This window comes from Archocentrus centrarchus, unplaced genomic scaffold (assembly GCF_007364275.1).
Source record: "Archocentrus centrarchus isolate MPI-CPG fArcCen1 unplaced genomic scaffold, fArcCen1 scaffold_63_ctg1, whole genome shotgun sequence".
NCBI classification, from domain to species: domain Eukaryota; kingdom Metazoa; phylum Chordata; class Actinopteri; order Cichliformes; family Cichlidae; genus Archocentrus; species Archocentrus centrarchus.
In genome coordinates, this window is record NW_022060280.1 from 1,066,238 (window position 1) to 1,087,565 (window position 21,328).

At 40.3% G+C, this 21,328-nt stretch overlaps 1 protein-coding gene across 2 annotated transcripts; it reads left to right on the forward strand.

The window, feature by feature from the left end:
* The first annotated feature begins 10,139 nt into the window (after positions 1–10,139).
* Positions 10,140–12,839, forward strand: paxx (PAXX non-homologous end joining factor). Of its 2 annotated transcripts, none has more exons than XM_030725600.1 (7): positions 10,140–10,297; positions 10,809–10,869; positions 10,940–10,989; positions 11,091–11,269; positions 11,361–11,411; positions 12,388–12,481; positions 12,569–12,839. In XM_030725600.1, exons 1-7 carry the CDS (start codon positions 10,197–10,199, stop codon positions 12,615–12,617), a joined length of 585 nt encoding a protein of 194 aa, XP_030581460.1. In that variant the 5' UTR covers positions 10,140–10,196; the 3' UTR covers positions 12,618–12,839. The 2 variants fall into 2 exon arrangements, with proteins under 2 accessions (XP_030581460.1, XP_030581461.1); XM_030725601.1 differs by having other exon boundaries at positions 10,946–10,989.
* Positions 12,840–21,328: the final 8,489 nt, after the last annotated feature.

A 21,328-nucleotide genomic window follows, 5' to 3' on the forward strand; every position in this document is an offset into this window, starting at 1 on the left:
AGGGCCATGAAGTCCTGCTTAGTGCAGTTTCCCATCCAGGTGGTGATGCTCCCATGCATGATGCTCTCGATGGTGCAGGTAAAAAAGTTCCTGAGCACCTTGAGTGGGAGCTCAAGTCTCTCAGCCACCTGAGGAGGGTAGAGATGCTGTCTGGCCTTCTTCACAGTGATGGGAATATGATGAGTCAAGGACAGGTCCCGTGATGGTAGTCCCTCTGCTGCTGATGTCCTTGATCAGTTCCTTTGTCTTGCTGATGTTAGGAACAAACTTCTTTCTTTCTTTCTTTGGTGTTTGAGGAGTGGATGGGTCACAGTCATATGTGTAGAGGGCATACAGGAGGGGGGCTCTTCATTCAGGTGGCTCCTTATGTGGTGTTTAGGTTCCCTTTGTTTTCTAGTCCTTGTGTTCTTTTAAGTCTGCATCGTGGTGAGTCACTTCCTGTTTTATTTTGACAGTCTCATGCTCCCTGTGCTTTGTGTTTAATTTTGCTTCCTATGTGTTATTAGGTTCACCTGTTGTTCCCTGTTGTTTCCATTCTCCCTGATTTCCTTGTGTGTATTTAAGTCCTCAGTTTTTCTCTGTTCTTTGTTGCAGCATTGTCAGTGTTACTCCCCCTTAGCTGTGTGTTCTTAAGTTTAGTGATATGTTTTGTATTTTCTCACAGGCTTGGCATTCTGCCTTTTGGTTCAGCTTTGGTGGAGATTTTGGGTTTTTGCATTTTGTTTTTGTATTATCTAAGTCACCTGTAATAAAGCCGTTTTAGTTTAAATTCTGTCTCCTGCGTTTGTGTCCACCCCTTCCTGCGTACAGCCCCAGCTGTGAGACCTTGAGTATTTATTTTTCTGACAACTTTTTCTTTTACTACCTACATTTTCACACAAATATCTGCACTTTCTACTCCTTACATTTTCAAAACAGGCTCATTACTGTAGATTTTACACATCTGAGGGATGTTTTTATTTACAGTCACTGCGCGCCTTCAAACAACAAGCCAAACTGAGCCTAAATAACTCATAAGGGACCGTCATACTGGAGTATCCATCCCTGGGGCTTATCACATACAAAGACATGAAAGAGTTAAAATGACATAATTTATATATAATTTATGGTGCTGTACTCAGGGGTTAAAATGATGTCTGTAAGTTGTGGGTGAGGTACTTCAGCATCTAGTTAGCACTACAGAAGAGGAGCGAAAATAAAGGGAGTAACATGTTGTGGCAGGTAATTTCAAATGCAGCATTTCTAAATACTCAACAAATATCAGGAAACACAAAAACTGTCTGCAGTTTGCCACACAGTATGTCTGCTGGCTAAAAGGTCCAGCTGCTGTATTTCCAGGGAGAGAAAAGAGTGAGAGAAACATTCACTCAGAGATGGAGAAAGATGGAAGAAAGAAGGCAGGAGAGGAAGACGAGAGGTTAGATTTAAAGATAAGGACTGCTCAGTGGCATTTGACAAGCTGGAAATTTAAAGCTTACATTTTTAAAATATATATATATATATATATATATATATATATATATATATATATATATATATATATATATTTTTATATATTGTGAAAAGTCCTGCAAAACATCCTGAGATACACTAACTTTGTGTTATTCAAAGGTTGCATGAAAATACTGCAGTTTAGTGCAGGATCAACAGGTTAGTTTGCTGTACTGTGGTGAATTTACAGTAAATTTCTGTGCTGGACTGTTGCACATACCTGTGGTGTTCATGATCACAGTTACATCAGTGTAGCAGTGATGAGTTTGAATTTAAGTTGATGATGCTTAGATTCCACCTTCATACCAACTTTATACTGTCAATATAAAGACAATAAGACAGTCATAAAGAGCAGTAAACCTCAGAACAGCAGCAGCTGATCACAGCCTGTACACAAAGAAAATTTACAAGTCCACAATCGAAATTATTGAGTGGTGATTCTTTTCCCCACGCTGAGCCACTACAACCAATCTTAGAGTCCCCCCCCCCCCCCCCCCCCCCCCCCCCCCCCACACACACACACACACACTCACCTGCTGAATCCCACTGTAACCCTTGACTGTACTCATTTTCTGTTTAGGTGATGAAGGAGAGTCACCCTGTATAATTTAGGCAACAGCAAATAGAGCTTTTTGGTTAAATTCTTTCTTTTTCTCTGCTCATGTTCTTCATAACAGTGTTTAAGCTGAGTGCATTCATTAGAATTAGAATTTAAATTGAAATAAAGTTTGTATTGTTTTATTATCACATTAATATAGCATGAGGTTCAGTTAGCTTTCACACAGAAATAGATGGCAGAAATATCTTCCAAAGAGCTACAGATGAAGCCACTCAAAATGATCGGCCGATCCGTGACGGGACCTTGGCCGGTCCGTGGCCGATTCGGGGCCGGAACGTGGCCGAAATGAAATCCCCCGCTCATGACGTAGCAGTTCAGCCAGGAGTGGGAACGCCCCTAAGCAGCATTTGGGAAAACTGGTGGTAAAGTCTTGTATATCCACCAGGAGGAGCAGTGATAGTGGAAGCCCTTTCACTTACAGCCCGCCGTGCTGTGTTTAATTCATACATATTACACCACATCTTCTCTAATGGAGCGGGAGAAGATGGCCTGGCTTTCCATTACTCTGACAGTTTTGGCGACCTTGTCCAAAGTGGCCTTTGTAAGACTGGTGCAGACTATGCTCAGACTTTGGGATTCCATATTTAAGAGGGGTTTGGGAGGAAGCTGCCAGAAGCCCTGCAGGACTCGGGGAACAACCTCTATCACCACTTCCTCTGCGGTGTGCAGTCTGGAGGTCTGGGTTTCCTGCTGCTTCTTTTTCAGGAGCTCGATGTATGTTTTGGCCAGGCGGAGGAGTTTAGGTGTTCTGTAGATGAAGGTTATATGTGTTGTTTTAAACCCAGAAATAGTGAAACACTGTAGTTGAACTGTAATGATTGTTTATCAAATGTGACTCACTGAAATGTAGGAGGTGTGGCCTTCGGAAATTCGAGTAGCATCCGGGCTTGAAATTCAACGTCTCTCATTTTATTGATGACGTTTACTGCCCACACCTGGAACAAAAACACATAAAGTGCACTTTTGTTTTGAGCTTTTGTGAACTTAGTGAAAAAAATCTACAAATCAATACAAGTGTCATCAGCTTTCTAGACTTACTAGTTTCAGAAGAGGTTTGGCCTCTGTTTCCTCCAAATCCTCCAATTTAAACTGCCAGAGCCTTCAAAGGAAACAAAACAGGTTTTAACTCAGCATTTACACTTTGTTACAAACAGACTATCAGGTGTGAGCTGGATGCTCTGTAGGTGTCTCAGTAACTCACTGCTCTCTAAGTGTTTCTCTGCTCTTCTCCACCAACAGGTTGCTCAGATCTTCCACAGTGATGTGAGGTGGGATCTGATTTGTCTGCTGCAGTCTAAGGAACTCCCTCATTATTGCAATCTAAAAATAGAAGATATTCAATCAAGACCACACTGTTTTGCAGACTTCAACATATTTGATGTCAGTTTGTGCTTGGATGGATAGTGGATCTTACCTGAGTCTTGTAGCCTTGAACATGCCAACAGGTGTTAACAGCTGTTTCATATATAGGTGTGTTAAACAACACCTGGCATAGAAATAAGAAGTTACTCATTAGTTAATTTGAGTCTCAGTTTGTTAGCTTTTAAAAAAACATCAACCTCTTTAAAATGTTTAAATGCAGTACAAACAAAAACTCTCTCATACCCTGATGGGTTTGTAGATTCCTCTACTCGCTTCCATCGAAATGACGCTGTTGTGTATCACAACAGGGAACAGAAACAGGCAAATATACTCAAAAATGAAGCAGTTTGGCTGTTATTCAGATCCGTGTGGCCCAATAACTAAGACCTCCTTTATTTAATTCTATTGCATTTTCATGAACAATGACACGTTCTTTTTTTGTAAGTTTGTACTTGTACACCACCACAGTGGATTCTGAATCAAATGCACATTTTCAGCTTTAATTCAAGGGGTTCAATAAAAGTATTGCACTAATTGTTTAGGAATTATAACCATATTTAAACAGAGTCCCCCGTTTTTCAGAGGCTCAAAAAGAGTAACTTCACAAAAGACCTCTTTCCATGTGAGGGGATGCAGTCATGGTTGCATGAAGAGCAGCAGGCTGGGCATACAAGCCTGAAAAGGTCTGATGAACTCTAGCGTGAAGGAGCCCAAGTTTGACAATCAGCTGTGTGTGTGTGTGTGTGTGTGTGTGTGTTTATTTAAACTGGGCAAAAAATGAAACTATACAAATTCTAAATAGCTCATAGATATTTTATCAAATTTCACTTTGGGCCTTTTTAGTCATAATGTACAGTACTTGTACTTTCTTACTTTGAGTACATTTCAGAGGCTGTACTTTTTCACTTTTACTTGAGTAAAGAAGTTGAATCAGTACTTCAACTATTACCAGCGTATTCTTTAACACAAGTATCTGTACTTTTACTTAAGTACAGGATATCTGTACTTTTGTCACCTGGGCATGCAGACTGCTTCTACAAACATTTGTGAACGAATGGGTCACACTTAGAGCTGAGTGAATTCCAGTGTACTAACGTGATAGGATGCCACCTGTGCAACAAGTCCTGTTGTAAAATTTCCTCACTACTAAATATTCCATAGTCAACTGTTAGTGGGATTATAATAAAGCGGAAGTGACTGAGTACGACAGCAACTCAGCAACAAAGTGATAAGTCATGTAAAATGACAGATTGGGGTCAGCAGGGGCATAGTGCACAGAGATTGCCAACTTTCTGCAGAGTCAGTTGCTACAGACCTCAAAACTTCATGTGGCCTTCAGATTAGCTCAAGAATGATGTGTAGACAGGAGTGGGCTTCCATGGCTAAGCAGCTGTATCCAAGCCTTGCATTACCAAGCACAATGCAACGGTGTGCAGTGGTGTAAAACACACCGCCACTGGACACTGGGTGCCATCTGGCTCTCTGATGGGTGAGTCTGGGTTTAGCGGATTGCATTGTGCCAGTTGTAAAGTTTGGTGGAGGGGGGATTATTGTATGGGGTTGTTTTTCAGTGGTTTCAGTGAAAAGGACTCTTAATGCTTCAGCATACCAAGACATTTTGGACAATTTCATGTTCCCAACTTTGTGGGAACAGTTTGGGGATGGCCCCTTCCTGTTCCAAAATGACTGCCCACCAGTGCACAAAGCAGGTCCATAAAGACATGGATGAACAAGTTTGGTTTAGAAGAACTTGACTGGTCTGCACAGAGTCCTGACCTCAATCTGATATACCAGTTTTGAGATTAATTAGAGCAGAGACTGCGAGCCAGGCCTTTTCGTCTGACATAAGTGTCTGAACTCACAAATGCAGTTCTGGAAGAATGGTCAAAAATTCACATACACAGACTCCTAAACCTTGTGCAAAGCCTTCCTAGAGAGTTCAAGCTGTTATAGCTGCAAAGGGTGGGCCAACATCACATTAAATCCTATGGATTAAGAATGGGATATCAATCATGTTCATATGTGTGTGAAGGGAGACAAGCACATACTTTTGGCAATGTAGTGTATTAAAAGTACTGCACTGCAGTGGTTTGAATCATATGTATCTAATAGACTCTGATTTGTTCATGTAAATGGGGAGTCTTCTACACACACTAAGGTTAATTAGGACCCATTCTATTTACAGTACACATGCTTCCCTTAGGTAGTATTATTAGAAAGCATGCATTTTGATTGCTATACAGCTGATACCCAGCTTTATCTATCAATGAAGCCAGATGACACACATCAATTAGTGAAACTTCGGGAATGTCTTAAAGACTTAATGGCCTGGATGACCTCTAATTTCCTGCTTCTAAATTCAGATAAAACTGAAGTTATTGTACTTGACCCTACAAATCTTAGAAACTTGGTGTCTAACCACATACTTACTCTGGATGACATTACCTTGGCCTCCAGTAACACTGTGAGAAATCTTGGGAGTCGTTTTTGACTAGGATATGTCCTTCAATGCACATATTAAACAAATATGTAGAACTGCTGTTTTGCATTTGCACACTATTTGTAAATTAGTCTCAGGGTGATGCTAAAAAGCTAAGTCATGCATTTATTACTTCTAGGCTGGACTATTGTAATTCATTATTATCAGGCTGTCCTAAAAGCTCCCTGAAAAGCCTTCAGCTGATCCAAAATGCTGCAGCTAGAGTACTGACAAGTACTAGAAAGAGAGAGCAGATTTCTTCCATATTGGCTTCTCTTCATTGGCTCCCTGTTAAATCTAGAATAGAATTTAAAATTCTTCTCCTCACATACAAGGTCTTGAATAATCAGGCCCCATCTTATCTCAAAGACCTCATAATACCATATCACCCCAATAGAGCACTTCGCTCTCAGACTGCTGGCTTACTTGTGGTTCCTAGGATACTTAAGAGTAGAATGGGAGGCAGAGCCTTCAGCTTTCAGGCCCCTCTTCTGTGGAACCAGCTTCCAGCTTGGATTTGGCAGACAGACACCCTCTCTATTTTTAAGATTAGGCTTAAAACTTTCCTTTTTGATCAAGCTTATAGTTAGGGCTGGATCAGGTGACTGGGCCCCCGATTGGAGTGGCACGCACTGGGTGGGAAGGTATTATCAGGTGAGGACTGTCAGACCGGATAAGCACCATGGGCTTGACTTTGTGAAAGGGCTGCAGTGGCTCTCAAATGTTTGTATCGTTTGGTCAGGAATTCGGCTGCACATGACTGCTCTGTCAGAGTTAATTCTGCAGCAGTGAAGGCCTGGTGGATGTCGTATTGCACTCCTCTCTTTGTCAAAGTGGACACTTTAAAGGATACAGTTGCTCCCCTCAGCTGTACTATTTCTTGTCTAATTGTCCTCAACGACAGAACTTCTTCCATTCCGACAAGGCCAAGGTAATGGACAGCAGCTGGGAGAATACTTGTTCGATTTCTTAGACCTAGGCTGCTCGGGCCTTCCCATGATGCACTGGGTGTTTCATCCTCGCTCACCTCTTTTCACTCATTATATGTTTATACATCACTTTGTATTTAATCATTAGTTATTATTAATCGCCAGCTCTGTTCTGCACCATGTCTTTGTCCTGTCTCCCTACCCTCACCCCCAACCGATCATGACAGATGACTGCCCCTGCCTGAGCCTGGTTCTGTTGGAGGTTTCTTCCTATCAAAAAGGAGTTTCTCCTTCCCACTGTCGCCAAGTGCTTGCTCATAGGGGGTCTTCTGATTGTTGGGGTTTTCTCTGTGTTACAGTATGGTCTTTACTTTACAATATAAAGTGCCTTGAGACTGTTGTTGTTGTGATTTGGTGCTATATAATTTGAATTGCTCTGAATTGAATTATTTGCATGTATGGAAGTGTGTATGTTGGAATGAATGTGTGACGCTGTGAATATTATGTGTCTGTTTATCTGTTTATATTGTCTGTATGCTCAAACACATATACTAATCTTTAATCTCTAGCTTTTATTAAATTTGTAAAGCAACTTTGTCTTCTTGAAAAGTGTTATAACCTCTGTGTACCTTTGTGGATATGTAATTGCAGTTTTCTTGTACAAAGACTGAGTGTGGGAAGATGAGAAAATGACTAAATTGTAAGCTGGTTCCAAGGTCATGGTACAGGTCATTATCATGCTGGTGCCTATATGATGGTGGGATGCTGGAATAGAGAAATAGAGGAAGACTTTATCCACACTAGAGTATAAATGAGGTGTTAGTTTTCCTTTTCAGTATCACTCCTTGTACGAAGACTGTTCATGCTGTATTGATCCCTTTGCAAAGCTTTCTTTCAATAAATCTCAGAAAATTAGTTTGGTGTCAGTGCTCAATTATTTTTTTCCACAACAGGGACTTTTTAACAAGACTATTTAGCACGATCTTGGAAAGTGAGGAATGGAGAAGTGGCGTACTGATACCAATTTTCAAGAACAAGGGTAATGTCCAGAATAACTGCAGAGGAATAAAGTTGATGTGCCATACAATGAAGACATGGGCAGGAGTTGCTGAAGCTAGGTTAAGAAGAGCAGTGATGATCAGTGAGCAGCATGCTGAGGAAGAGCACCACAGATGTGATGTTTGCATACTTTACATTTTGACTCTTTTTTTGTGTGAGCCATGGAGTTAAGATGTAGTTGTTCTTGGTCTCACTGGTACTAATATTAGCACAACCATGGCAACAGCTTTTTCATATTGTAAATTCAAGGAAAGAACTTTTTTTTTATTAACTGTATCCATGAGCTACCTGGCATATGATAGTAGTCATGTAAGTGTCTTTAGGTATAATTTAAAAGTACTGGCAGTGGACATGAAAAATATTGATATAAACTAGGATTAATATTGAGATTCTTGTCTGTGACAAAGTTATTATTGGTTTCTAGGAAGAGGTTCTTCATCAAGACCCAGAGCAGGCAGGAGGTCAGGTTTCTCCTGTCCAATCTGCAAGGTACGTGGACCACTTGGAAAAATGCCCCCATTCATTGCTGGTGAGGTTTCTGGGTAAGTGTCAGGGTAGCCTTATCCAACTTTTGACCACTAGAGGTCCTCATACACTTTGCTAGTCCCTTTTCCCATCTGAACTACATTAATTTTTCATGGTTCAACAAGGTGCTGGAAACATTCCTCAGAGATGTTTATTGACAGGATAGCATGTTCATGCCCCTGAACTGAATAAAACATTAAGGCAATGGATGGAAAATGCAGTAGTAGGTGTTAGGGGTTCTTACATTTGTGTTCTGTATTAGTATAACAAAGGCTTATATTATTATTATATTATTACCATTATAATATAGTATAATGACTATTTCTTGTGATTAGGCAGAGTTAAGTGTGATAATTGCTCTAGCATAAAAATTGTTCCTTAGTCTGTTTGTCAGTAACTTGATGGCCCTCTGCAGCTTACAAAAAGGCAGAAGCTGTGATAGATGTTGACCTCAGGCTGATGAATCCATGAGAATGTGAGTGATACTCTTTTTGTATTTATGCAGTTCTGTATGCAGATATTCTCGAAGTAGGGAATTGGGCAGCCAATGATGTTTCGTGCATTAATGATGACCCTCTGGATGGCTTTCTTGTGGAATAGCCACTGAAGCACTTTGTTGCTGCAGGGCCAACTTGATGAGTGTGGCCTGGAGAGGTAATTGTCTATGTATACTCCCAGGTATGTGTAATTTGAGACCCTTTCCACACAGTCTCCATTTCTGTAGCTAAGATGGAGATCAGATTTTTCTTCTTCCCGATGTTCGGCAACCAGTGTCCTGGCTCTTCTCTTCTCCTCCTACCAGATCTCCATCTGCATCACCTATCTGTTGGTCATACAGCTTTGTTTATTGTACGCATTTTAAGAGGGGGTTATGTGCATGACTGTTTTCAGTTTTGGTTTTCATTAGTTTAGTTTGTCAGAATTAATTTAAAGGAGAAGCCTGAATCTGACAGCCCGTTGCGTGATTGGTTCTCCTTCCTTTTTTGTTTGTTTTAGCTGGGGCTCCCATCTCTTTCCTTTCTGTTTGAAAGCTTGTTGAGTGGCAGCTGTTTGTGGCATTTCATATATTGTATTCTTTTGAGCCATTAATTTAGGGACCACTTATAGTTAGGGTGGGATCAGGTGACCCTGAACCATCTCTTAGTTATGCTGCAATAGGCCTAGACCACTGGGGGGTTCCCATCATGCACTGTTTCTTTTTCATTCGCCATTTTTCACTCTCTATTTGTTTATACATGACATATCATTGATCTCTGGCTCTCTTCCACAGCATGTGTTTTGTCCTGTCTCTCTACCCTCACCCCCAAGACGACCGCTCCTCCCTGAGCCTGGTTCTGTCAGGGGTTTCTTCCTCTTAAAAGGGAGATTTTCTGCCCACTGTCGCCAAGTGCTTGTTCATTGGGGGGCTTTGACTGTTGTTTTTTCTCTATAATTATTGTATAGTTTTTATTTTACAATAAAAGCACCTTGAGATGACTGCTTGTTGTGATTTGGCTCTATAAAACTGAAGTGAAGTGAATTACACGCACGTACGCAAAGAATCAGTGGAAGCGCCTACTTTATGCACAGCAGTCTGTAAGGCAATGCAGTAATCATCCACACCAGACGGTGGCGCTGAACAGAGCAGTCTGGCCCTTATGCGACAGACAGCTCTCGGGGATACAGGATACAGAAGGATGTGTTGTGTTGTTCTTCCTTGGTTTTGTTAGCTGCCAGTGAACCGTGGAGGAAAATGGATGTGAGTGTGAATTACTATTGCACCGTGTTGGATAGAACGAGCCAGTCTAAATTTCTTTGTTACACACGCAGGAAAGACGGAATGCTTAGTGTTTGGTGAGTCAGAGGCTGCTGTTAGCCAGAATTCATGTAAAATCCGACTTTTTCTTATTCCGACGATAGCCGGAAAAAAAAAAGTTTGTGCTTGACCATAGACTAGGACGGAAACTGCACTATATTTGACCTTAATATTAATAATCACAGCATCAAAACAAGTAGCCTACTCAAAACTTTAAGTCAATTCCTGGAGGGAGATTATTGAAATGATCGGAATGGAAGTGAGGGAATGAGCAAAGAAGTGGGAAAAACTAGAGCTGCCAATATGTTTGCATCCAAAACCAAACAGCGAGGAACCTGGAGGGGGGAAGTCCCAGCATTTTATTTGTTTCTACCGGGACACGACCACACGGTAACTAGTTGACACATAATGCAGTAGCACAAGCATAAACGCCGGCCACTTGTGTAGGTTACGTCGTATGTTCTACAAAGATTGAGCGCGGAAGTCAAAACCAGATGTCAGTGTGTAGGCACACGTGTGCAGTGTAACAGTTTTCATTGTGTGTTGTAGTCTGACAGATGCTGTAAACGTCTGGAGTGTGGTGTACACTGAAGACAGCCTGAAGCAGTTTGTAAGTCTTCTGGTTTCTTCTCATTCAGTCAGTGTACTGTTGTTGTTTCTAACTCTGTCTGTTTGTTCAGAGACAGAGGTTTGCCTTAAAATCTACAGAGGATTACATCCTCAAACTCAGGTGAGACTACACTTTGATCTCCTGCATGAATCACCTCTTATACGGTATTAGATGAAGCTGTGGTCAGGTGTGTGAGGCTGAATATTCTTCTGTTCCTTCAGGGCATCTTGCAGCAGTGGAAATGTGTCTGTTGCAGTGCATGAGGTTGGTGCAGAGCTGCACTTTGGTTCCAGTCCAGGAGAACTGAGTGTAGCCCTGCCCAGACTGGAAGGTCCACAGGCTACAGAGAAGCTGAGGGAGCTGCTGTTCAGGATGGCTGACAGCCTCACGCAGCTTGACAGTGAATGCAACTTGACTCCCATTTTTTGCAGTTAAAACTCACTTGTTATCAAATCAGTGCTGACTGTGACATGCCACATGTCCTCTCACAGGTGGACCCCCTTCAGTCAGCCCAGTGAAAAATTACCAAAGGCGGCCCACAGGTATACATTTGTGAAATGGCTTTTGGCTCCAAAAAAACCCAATATAGCAACCGCACACTAATTTTAAGACTTCAGAATGCAGCGTTCAATATCTGCGTGTAATGTTATGGGTGCTGTCTATGTTTTGTATACAGCCTATGGATGTTTACCCATAAAATGCTAGTATTCCATTAATGCATGGTCTTGGTTGAGAATTTAAAACAGGATGCACTCTCTGATGTGTGCATAATCCATAATGTGTGTATAAAACAGCTGATATGGTGGTGGAAAACTAGGAGAGGCCATAAAGTGATAATGCTGCTGTGACATCCCTAATGCTGAGTACTTACTTAGTATTAAGTGTTTTACTACATCAAAAATCCATATTTTTAAAAAAAGGATTTATTGTCTCACCCCCAACAAGACAAAATGAAAATTGTCAGAAGTAAATTAACATTTTCATTCTGGACCATTTTACAAGTGCGCTCTGTGAAACCACAAATTAGAATACTAGAGGTTTGTTTCCAAAGTTCACCATGAAGACGAAGAAGAAAAGAAAAGAAACAAAGAAAGCAAAACATGAGTAGCACAAACAGTGGACGATTTCAAATAGTTTTTAACACTCAGTTTTACTTCAGAGAAGTTTTTTATTAGTTTTTTATGTCTTTGATGTGGCAGGGGCTAAGCTAAAGGTCCAAAAATAGCACAAATATAAACTAGAGTAATAGCTCTACATGGACAGTCATGGAAAGACCTTTGGCTCAAGTTTTCTCAAATATCGTAATGATAAAATGATGTATGAAGTAGCCTTTATTTTCAGAAGTAATGGGAATTTCTTCTAATTGACATTTTTATTAAAATTTTCAGAAGTGATTTTAATAAATGCTGATTTTCTTAGTTTAAACAAAAATGATCCATTGTTTTCAGTAAAGGAGGACATGTAGATGTCATGTTAAAAAATATAATCGTGTAATTAAACGTTTTCTTCCCCCTTCAGAGTTTGAGCCCAGGCAGCAGCAGAACAGTGCTCCATCAGTGACAGTGAAAAGAAGACTTCCAGGTTCTTCACTTATCAACCCAGGGGCTAAAAAGTATGGCATGTCTCTTGTGGGTCTCTAACAGAACACTCATTGTGCTGATTTGTGTGAATGAAAACAAGCTCTTGTCTGTGTTTGCAGAAAGCAGCAAGCGACCGGCGTGGCCTTTGATGATGCAGATGAAGACTGATCCTCCTCCTCATACTCACATTCCTGCTGCACAGCCAGAGTCTAATGTTCTTTTAATCCACTAACAGAACATGAAAACATAAGTGCATATTTATGGAATCAAAGCTTGAACTTTAACAGTTTTTCATGATTTTAAATGCTATTTAAGTGCTTTTAATATGGGTCTTCACCGATGAATGTGAACTTTTAATTTATCATGAAATTAAATGAGTTGCAACAAAAACTTGATTGTTTTTGAGAAACAGAGGCTGAAGAATTCAGTTGTTTTATTTTTATAGTGCCAAATCACAACAGTCACCTCAAGGCACTTCCTGTTGTAAGCTAAAGACCAACCACGCCAGTTTCACCCCAGTGGCTCCAACACCACAATCAGTCTACAAAAGAACCTGGGGTAACGGCACTTCTTGTGGCTCTTGATGGAAACACCGTCAGGGCCCGCAGACCAATTCTGACAAGAAGTTGCTCAAACGAGACAGCTTCCCAACCAGACAGTTTAGTGGGCAACCTTGGGCTGTCCACTGGCAGCAAAATACTGTAAACAGAAACAATATAAACACCCCTCAGGAATACCTGCCGCTGCAGGTTATACAACCTAATGCTAGAAGGTGTTCGGCACTATCCGGCCCTTGAGACAGACCCCTAAAAATAAAAATCACATTGTTGCATATTTATCAAATAACAGGTGGACATACTTTCTCCAGAACCACTTACCAGGGTGAAAGGACACTGTATTACAACCACTGATAATGATCACTTTTCCATCTGCAATGGCTGGAAATTAAAAACTGAGCAAGCTATAAACAAAAGCATAGTTAAGTGACTAAAATGATAAAAATACAGAAAATAACCATGCAGCCTACCCACAGCTGCGAAACCTGATCTGAATTACTTAGGCACCCAAGGGAAGCATATAGTGTGAAAAAACTGGTCCATATACATGGAGTCTATTAGATAAATATGATTCAAATCACTGCAGCGCAGCACCCTTAATGCTTATGGCATGCTCTAATCTCTGTAATAAAATGTTATTGTCAGCAGTATCAAAAGCTACACTGAGGTCCAACAGGACAAGCACAGAGATGAGTCCACTGTCAGAGGCTGTAAGAAGGTCATTTGTGACCTTCAATAATGCTGTTCTTGTACTGTGATGAATTCAGAAACCTGACTGAAACTCTTCAAATAAACGGTTCCTCTGCAGATGATCAGTTAGCTGTTTTACAACTACTCTGTCAAGAATCTTTGAGAGAAAACTAATCTCTAGTTCACAAACAAACCAGACCCTCAATTTTTTTTTTCTTGCCACTAGCTTTAGCATCTCCGTCTGACTGTACGAGGGTGAAACCAAGTAGATCCACATTAGAGTCTGAGATGTTTTGATTCAACCGCGTTTCAGTAAAACTCATAAGACTACACTCGTGGTATACTTTCTGAGTCTTTACCAATATCTCCAGCTCATCACTGTTGTTGGGCAGAGTTGACATTGGCCATGATGACTGTTGTCAGAAAGGACTTATATCTCACTTTTTGCCTTGCACCAGTAAGGCAACCACAAAAACACCTCTTTATTTCAGCTGGAACAGGGTGGTATCTTCCAGATTTGCTCCATTTCAAGGAAAAAAGCTCTTGAGTAAACTCTTCTACCCACAGAAGTATCCATCAGCACTTGACAAATTGATAAAAATGCAACAAAAATAAAGTAATGTTATGTAAAGTAATGTAAAAATCAGAGCAACCAGACTTTGCTGCTACCAGTTGAAGTGCATGTTCTAGAATGGGTAGGGGTAAAGGGTTAAGAATAAAAATTTCAACATCTCCTCCAATCCGAATGACAATATCAGTTATTTGTTCCAAAACAACCTTTATGAGCATTTCAAATTTACAAAGAAAGAACAATGTAGCATCCTCAACTGTAAGAGGAAAACAGATAAATATGGATTATTAAACATTAAGTCTTTACTAACAGGTCCCTCTTAGTAAATTATTTAATAACTGATCAAAGCTTTGATTTATTCTGCCTCAATGCTTGAAGCACAGGCTGTGGAGGAGGGGTAGCAGCACTCTTCCACTCCAGCTTATTAATTAATCAAAGTCCCAGACAGAGTTTGAACTCATTTGAAAGCTTGACACTTAGCCTTTTAAACCCTAATTGGAAAACTCAAAAAACAGCTTTTTGTTGTTATCTAATGTCCACCTGGCCCATATTTAAAGCTTCTATCTGATTTCTCAGACTTTTTATCTGATTTAGTGCTCAGTTCAGATAAAATCATTATATTGGGTGATTTTAACATCCATATAGATGCTGAAAATGACAGCCTCAACACTGCATTCAATTGATTATGAGACTCAATTGGCTTCTCTCAAATTGTAAAGGAGCCCACTCACCACTTTAATCACACTCTGGATCTTGTTATGGCATATGGCATAGAAACTGAACATTTAACAGTATTCCCTGAAAATTCCCTCCTGTCTGATCATTTCTCAATAGCATTTACATTTACTTTAATGGATTACACAACAGTGGAAGTAAATTTTATTACAGTAGATGTCTTGCTGAAAGTGCTGTAACTAAATCCATTATTGGCTTCTTCAATGCCATGCGCCAACATAGTGTAGAGCAGCTATCTAAACTCTACTCCCACAGAGGTAAACTATCTCATCAGTAGTTTTAGATCTTCAATGCGTAAGAATCTGGATACTGTGGCTTCTCTGAAAAAAGAAACCCTGAAATCAGAAGTGCTTGGTACAGCTCACAAATGCACAGCTTAAAGCAGATAACCCATAGTTTGGACAGGAAATGGCATCTCTCTAATTTAGAAGATATTCATTTAGTCTGGAAAAAGAGTTTGTTTTTTTATTAAAAAAAAAAAAGCTCCCCGTAAAGGTAGGACACCTTACTATTTATCACTGATTGACGAAAATAAGAGTAACCCCAGGTTTTTTTAAAGCACTATAGCCAGGCTGACAATGAGTCAGAGCTCTGTTGAGCCAAATAGTCCTTTAAACTTAACTAGTAAGCAGACAAAGAGCGATTCAGAAGACCCCCTATGGAAATGGCAATGAGGGAACTGTTTATTCAGCCTGGGATAGGGCTACTGGGGCCCCACCCTGGAGCCAGGTCTATGGAGGGAGCTCCAGTGAGAGCGTCTGATGGCCGGTCATTAGCCTGTGGTGCTCGGCTGGGCGCAGCCCGAAGAGACGACATGGGCTCGCCCTTCTGTAGGCCCACCACCCACAGGAGGCGTCGTAGGGGTCACCTCTGCCAGGGCTGCCCTGTCACCAATTCTGTTCATAATTTTTATTGACAGACTTTCTAGGTGTAGCCATGTACTGTAGCAGAAGGCTTCTTCCTTGGTGGCCTCAGAATCTCCTCTGCTTTTTGTAGATGATGCGGTCCTGTTGGCTTCATCGGGGGGTGGCCTCCAGCTCGCAGTGGAACGGTTCACAGCCGAGTGTGAAGCAGCTGGCATGAGAATCAGCACTTCTAATTCTGAGGCCATGGTCCTCAGCTGGAAAAGGGTGGAGTGCCCTCTCCATCTCAGGAAGGAGTTTAAGTATCTCGGGGTCTTATTCACGAGTGATGGGAGAGGGGAATGGGAGATCGACAGACAGATCAGGGCAGTGTCTGCAGTGATGAGGACGCTGCACCAGTCTGTCATGGTGAGGAGGGAGCTGAGCATAAAAGCGAAGCTGTCGATTTACTGGTCGATCTATGTTCCTACCCTCACCTATGGTCTATGGCGTCTCTTGGGTGAGGGGTTCCGGGCATGTCCTACCAGGAGGAGGCCCCGGGGTAGACCCACGACATGCTGGAGAGATTATATCTCTCGGCTGGCCTGGTAACGCCTTGGGACCCCTCCGGACGAGCTGGTGGAGGTTGCTGGGGAGAGGGAAGTCTGGACTTCTTTTCTTGGGCTGCTGCCCCTGCCCCAAATAAGAGGAAGAAAATGGATAGATGGATGGATGGTAATGACTTCACGAATTTCTTTACAAATAAAAATTAACCATTGGAAAAAATAATATTCATAACCATCTCACAGATATATCATTATGCACATTATTCACACAGCTACTTTCAGTACTACTGATATTTATTTAGACTCTTTCTCTCCAGTTTATCTTTCTGAGTTAACTTCAGTAGTTGCTTCCTCCAAGCCATCAACTTGTCTGTTAGACTCCATTTCTACAAGACTGCTCAAAGAAGTCCTACCATTAATTAATGCTTATTTCTTAAATATGATCAATCTCTCTTTATTAATCTGCTATGTATCAGAGGTCTTCAATGTGGAAGTAATCTAACCTGTACCTAAAAATTCATCACTCAACCCATCTGTCTTAGCTTTTGTAATAAACATGCTTGAATGAAGATTTTTGATGCAGTCAGATTTTTGGATTCAACTGTCAAACTCCTTTTTTTTCTCTCTCCACAAGGCACTGTGAGTCCAAACCTAATTTCATAGAGTTTATACAAAGTTTATTTGAGGTAATGGGGATGGTGTTTTTCTCGGTCAGTTTGTTTCAGTTTCACATCCCATTTCCACAGAAATCTATGCTAATAATTTGAAATGGGGGACACATATTGACAATGCATAAGAGAAATAATTGCTTTGGAATGCAGTGAAGTCTTGACTTTGCATCCTTGTGGTTTCCTAGCTAACCACACACAGTGTGGTAAGTGTAAACATTGTATACTATATGAATGAATGAAGAGAAGTGCATATACTTCTTATCACTGAGCAAAAAGTTGATTTTAACAACATTAAAGCAACTGAAGCAAAGGTGGGATGTCCTTGGTGTCTTTTTATGCAGTATTTATGTAAAAATGAATACTTTGATAAACTAACATGTCCTCTTGCTCAGTAAAGTACATGTCATAATCACAAGTGGGAGTCACATTAAATCCACACACGTGTCCATGTTTACCACATTACCATGTATGTGAAGGTAATGGCTGGAGCCTATCCCTGCTGTCATAGCATGAGAGGCAGGGTACACCTCAGTAGCTGCATGTCATTGGACTGTGGGAGGAAACTGGAGCACCCAGAGAAAACCCACACAAACACGGGCAAAATATGCAAATTCCTGGGCCAAGAATATGCAAACTCCCAGGCCAAGGTGGATTTGAACCCAGACTTTCTAACTGTGAGACAACAGTGTCAACCACCATGCTAACCTGCTGCCCCAGCATATTTATCTATCAACTCAAAGTTGTGGTTGGAATGGGAGACAAAGCCTTCAGTTTTCAGGCCCTTTTTCTGTGGAACCAGATCCCAGGTTGGGAGACATATTCAGGGAACCCTCTCCACTTTTAAGATTTGGCTTAAAATTGGACTTTTTGACCCTGAACCCTCCCTTAGTTATGCTGCAGTAGGCTTAGGCTTGCTGAGGATGCACTGTGCATTTCATCATTTGTTATTATTAATCTCTGTCTCTCTTCCACAGTGTGTCTTTTGTCCTGTCTCCCTCCCTTTACCCCCAACCAGTTGCAGCAGATGGATGCTCATGAGCCTGGTTCTGTCAGGGGTTTCTTCCTGTTAAAAGGGAGTTTCTACTTCCCACTGTCACTAAGTGCTTGCTCATAGGGGGTCATCTGATTGATGTCATTTTCTCTTTGTTATTGTAGGGTCTTTACCTTACAATCTAAAGCGCCCTGAGTCAACTGTTGTTTGGAGAATAAATGGGGAAAACACTACAATTAGTGTAGCAATGGCTAAGCTATCAAAGGATTTTCCTCTGTGTAAAGAGTTAGCTATAGTTTCACACACAGTTCTTTGTTACCTTTTAACATAACACTCACTCTACAGTGCTTGGTCTGGCAGTAGAGCACCACAATGACACCAGCCCACCTCCAGAAAACAGACAGAAAAAGTAACAAAACAGCAGGCCCATGGTGCAACCATATCATGATATGATATGGTTGGTCAGTCGCTCAACTGAAAGTTAAAGAATAGCCTTATAAGAGCTGTTGAGGCATGAAGACATGCAAAGTTTGTGTCAATGGATTTACAAATGTGAAAATGGACATTTGTACAAGGCAAATCTCACTTGGCTCTTTTCAAATGTGCAAGCTATTCATTCTGCATTATGAACTGATATAATTTATTTTCCACACTGACTTCTGCTTGTCATGTGGACAATATGATAAAGATTCAGTCTGTAGATTTTTTTTTCTTTTTAGCTAAAGCTACTAGTGAGTCTGTGATTCTGGGAAATGGGTTTCTTAGAGAGAAAACGAAGGAGAAAATGAAAACAGTGTGCCATCCTGCACAACAGTGGGGGAGTGAAACCACAACTATGAACTCAGTCACTGCCTTTCTAACCTGCCTGCTTGTCCTCTGTGCACAAGGTCATCAAGGCCAAGCCTGTCACATGGTAAATGGACTGGTTTTTATATAGTGCCTTTCTACTCTAATTTGAGCACTCAAAGCACCTTAATCAACATGCCTTATTCACCCATTTATACAAGCACTTACGGTATTTCTATGCCTAAGTGCATACAATCTAACAATCACACTCCAGAGGATACGTCAGAAAGCAGCTTAGGGTTTGGCATGCAGAATGGAGTAGGCAGGGATCAAACCACCAACCTTCTGATAAGTAGATGACCTGCACTACCTCCTGAGCTACAGCCACCCCAAATAATCAGACAATTTGTGTAGATCAGTAAGATGTAAGTTTTATTATGGGGAAATGCTTTTTTATTGTGCTGTAGATTAATATAGATTCATGTGATAATACCATGAGAAGTTTAATTGTTTTAGCTTCCTAAATGAGTTAATTATGGCCACTTAGCTGCACTTAAACAGGTAAATAAAATACTGCTCTGTTACTTTGTAATCCAGAACACTTATTTAAAGGCAGAGCGTTTCTTTAATATGTCAACAGTTTTTTATTGTCATCATTGGTCATAAGACAAAATAATGTGCTGCACCTCTTAGTGTAAAATCATTAAATAATTGTTACTCAATTAAAATCGCCTACAAAATTCTAAATAGCATCAAAACAACCAATACAAGTGATACAAGTGTGGTGTGAGATCATAGTGTTGCCTTGTTTCACTTGTATACTTACTGCACCTTCTGAAAACAAAGAGGTAGAGCCTTTATTTTGAGGGCTACAGTGCAACAGCTGGAGATATAACTTCTGAAAAGTACAATATAAAGCATTTAGAAACAACTGTGCTGTGTTGTGGTGTTGTATACTGTAAATGAAGCTTAAAATAACACTGATAATGCTAAATAGTTTTTTATTATTTCATGGAAGATTTTCACAGTTTGTTTATATTAAAGTGGTAAAAGCTGAGTAAAGGTGAGAGGGATTACAAGCTGATATCACACATTTCCATGCCCCAATCAGAAATTATACATTTGCATGAAAAGCAGGTGCCATAATATTTCATAAGTCACGTTTCTCTGGTTTCTTGTCAGAACCTGTGACCATCTGATTTCATCATCTGTGAAAAGTCAGCTCCATTCAGATTTCATCATCATGTTAGTACTTTCAATGCAGAGTTTATTGTGAATGGTGCTTTCCCTCAGCATGTTTCCTTCAATTTCACTTCCCTTTCTTTAAAGGCATTAAGGGATCTGCTGAAAATAAAAACAAACAAACAGGGAATTATATATCATCAGAAGTTAGAGAACAACACACCCAATAAACAACAGAGGTGATGTTGTTACTGAGCAAAATCTGCCTACTGCCATAAATCACTCATTAAAGTCTCATCTGTGTATCTGTGGGAATTCTTGGTTAAGCACACACTGTAATCAAAGGCACATTACTTTTATCATGACATAAATTTTATGATAAAAGTTTGTATTCATAATATGCTTTGTATTAATGATGGGTTTGAACACTCTTTACTAGTTATTCGCAGCTGTAGTAGTAACAGTATATGTGCCTTTATACATTTTAAATATAGTAGCTAGAGAAATAATGTGTGAGCTAGTAGAGCAGCTGTGTCATGACAGGTTCACAGTAGTGCAAGTAGACCCCATCTGTTAATATACCAAAAATCTGATCTTACTACTTTTTATGATGCCTGATACTATTTTGTGAAGGGTCACTTCTATCAGCTGAAAACCACAGCTAAATTCAAGCTAGTTTTATCATATAAGGACATACATAGAGTTATCCAAGCCTATCAAAACCTAATTGTACTACTGCAACTCCTTGTACATGGTACCACCAGGTCTTACATGCTTTTAACTAGTATAAGGAAACAAAACAACACTTTTGTGTTGGTGCAGTCACACTAGTTACCAGTGAAATACAGAAAATAGTTTAACATTTTTAAACAATTTTTAATTTGAATTTAATTTGAGTCGGGCAAAAATATTAGGAGTCAGTATTAAAGCCTTTTGTTCACTATGCATGGCATCAGTATGAGTCATAGTCTGTAGTATTGGGTCCTTGCATGAAGTCACCTCAGTGAAATTAAAACTGAAAAATTTGATCATTTCTAGCATTCATATCAGAGCACGAAATGATTTCTTGTACAAATGGACACATGGACACGATATGTTTCAGCTATGAAAACTGAAACAATAATGTGGACTTACAAAACTAACTACAACAAAATAAAATATCCAAGAAATGTTTTACTCTGGCTTTAACTGCCGAAAATGAAATGTTTAAAAGAGCAGAAAATATGACAGAGAACTCACTCTGCACAATATTTTTTTATCCAAAGCTGCTGAACAAGAAGAGTCTGTG

Coding starts and splice junctions, on each gene's coding strand:
- paxx (XM_030725600.1), top strand. CDS start 10,197: ATGGATGTGAGTGTGAATTACTATTGCACCGTGTTGGATAGAACGAGC. Junction 10,870..10,939: donor AAGACAGCCTGAAGCAGTTT/GTAAGTCTTCTG, acceptor CTGTTTGTTCAG/AGACAGAGGTTTGCCTTAAA. Junction 11,412..12,387: donor TTACCAAAGGCGGCCCACAG/GTATACATTTGT, acceptor TTCCCCCTTCAG/AGTTTGAGCCCAGGCAGCAG.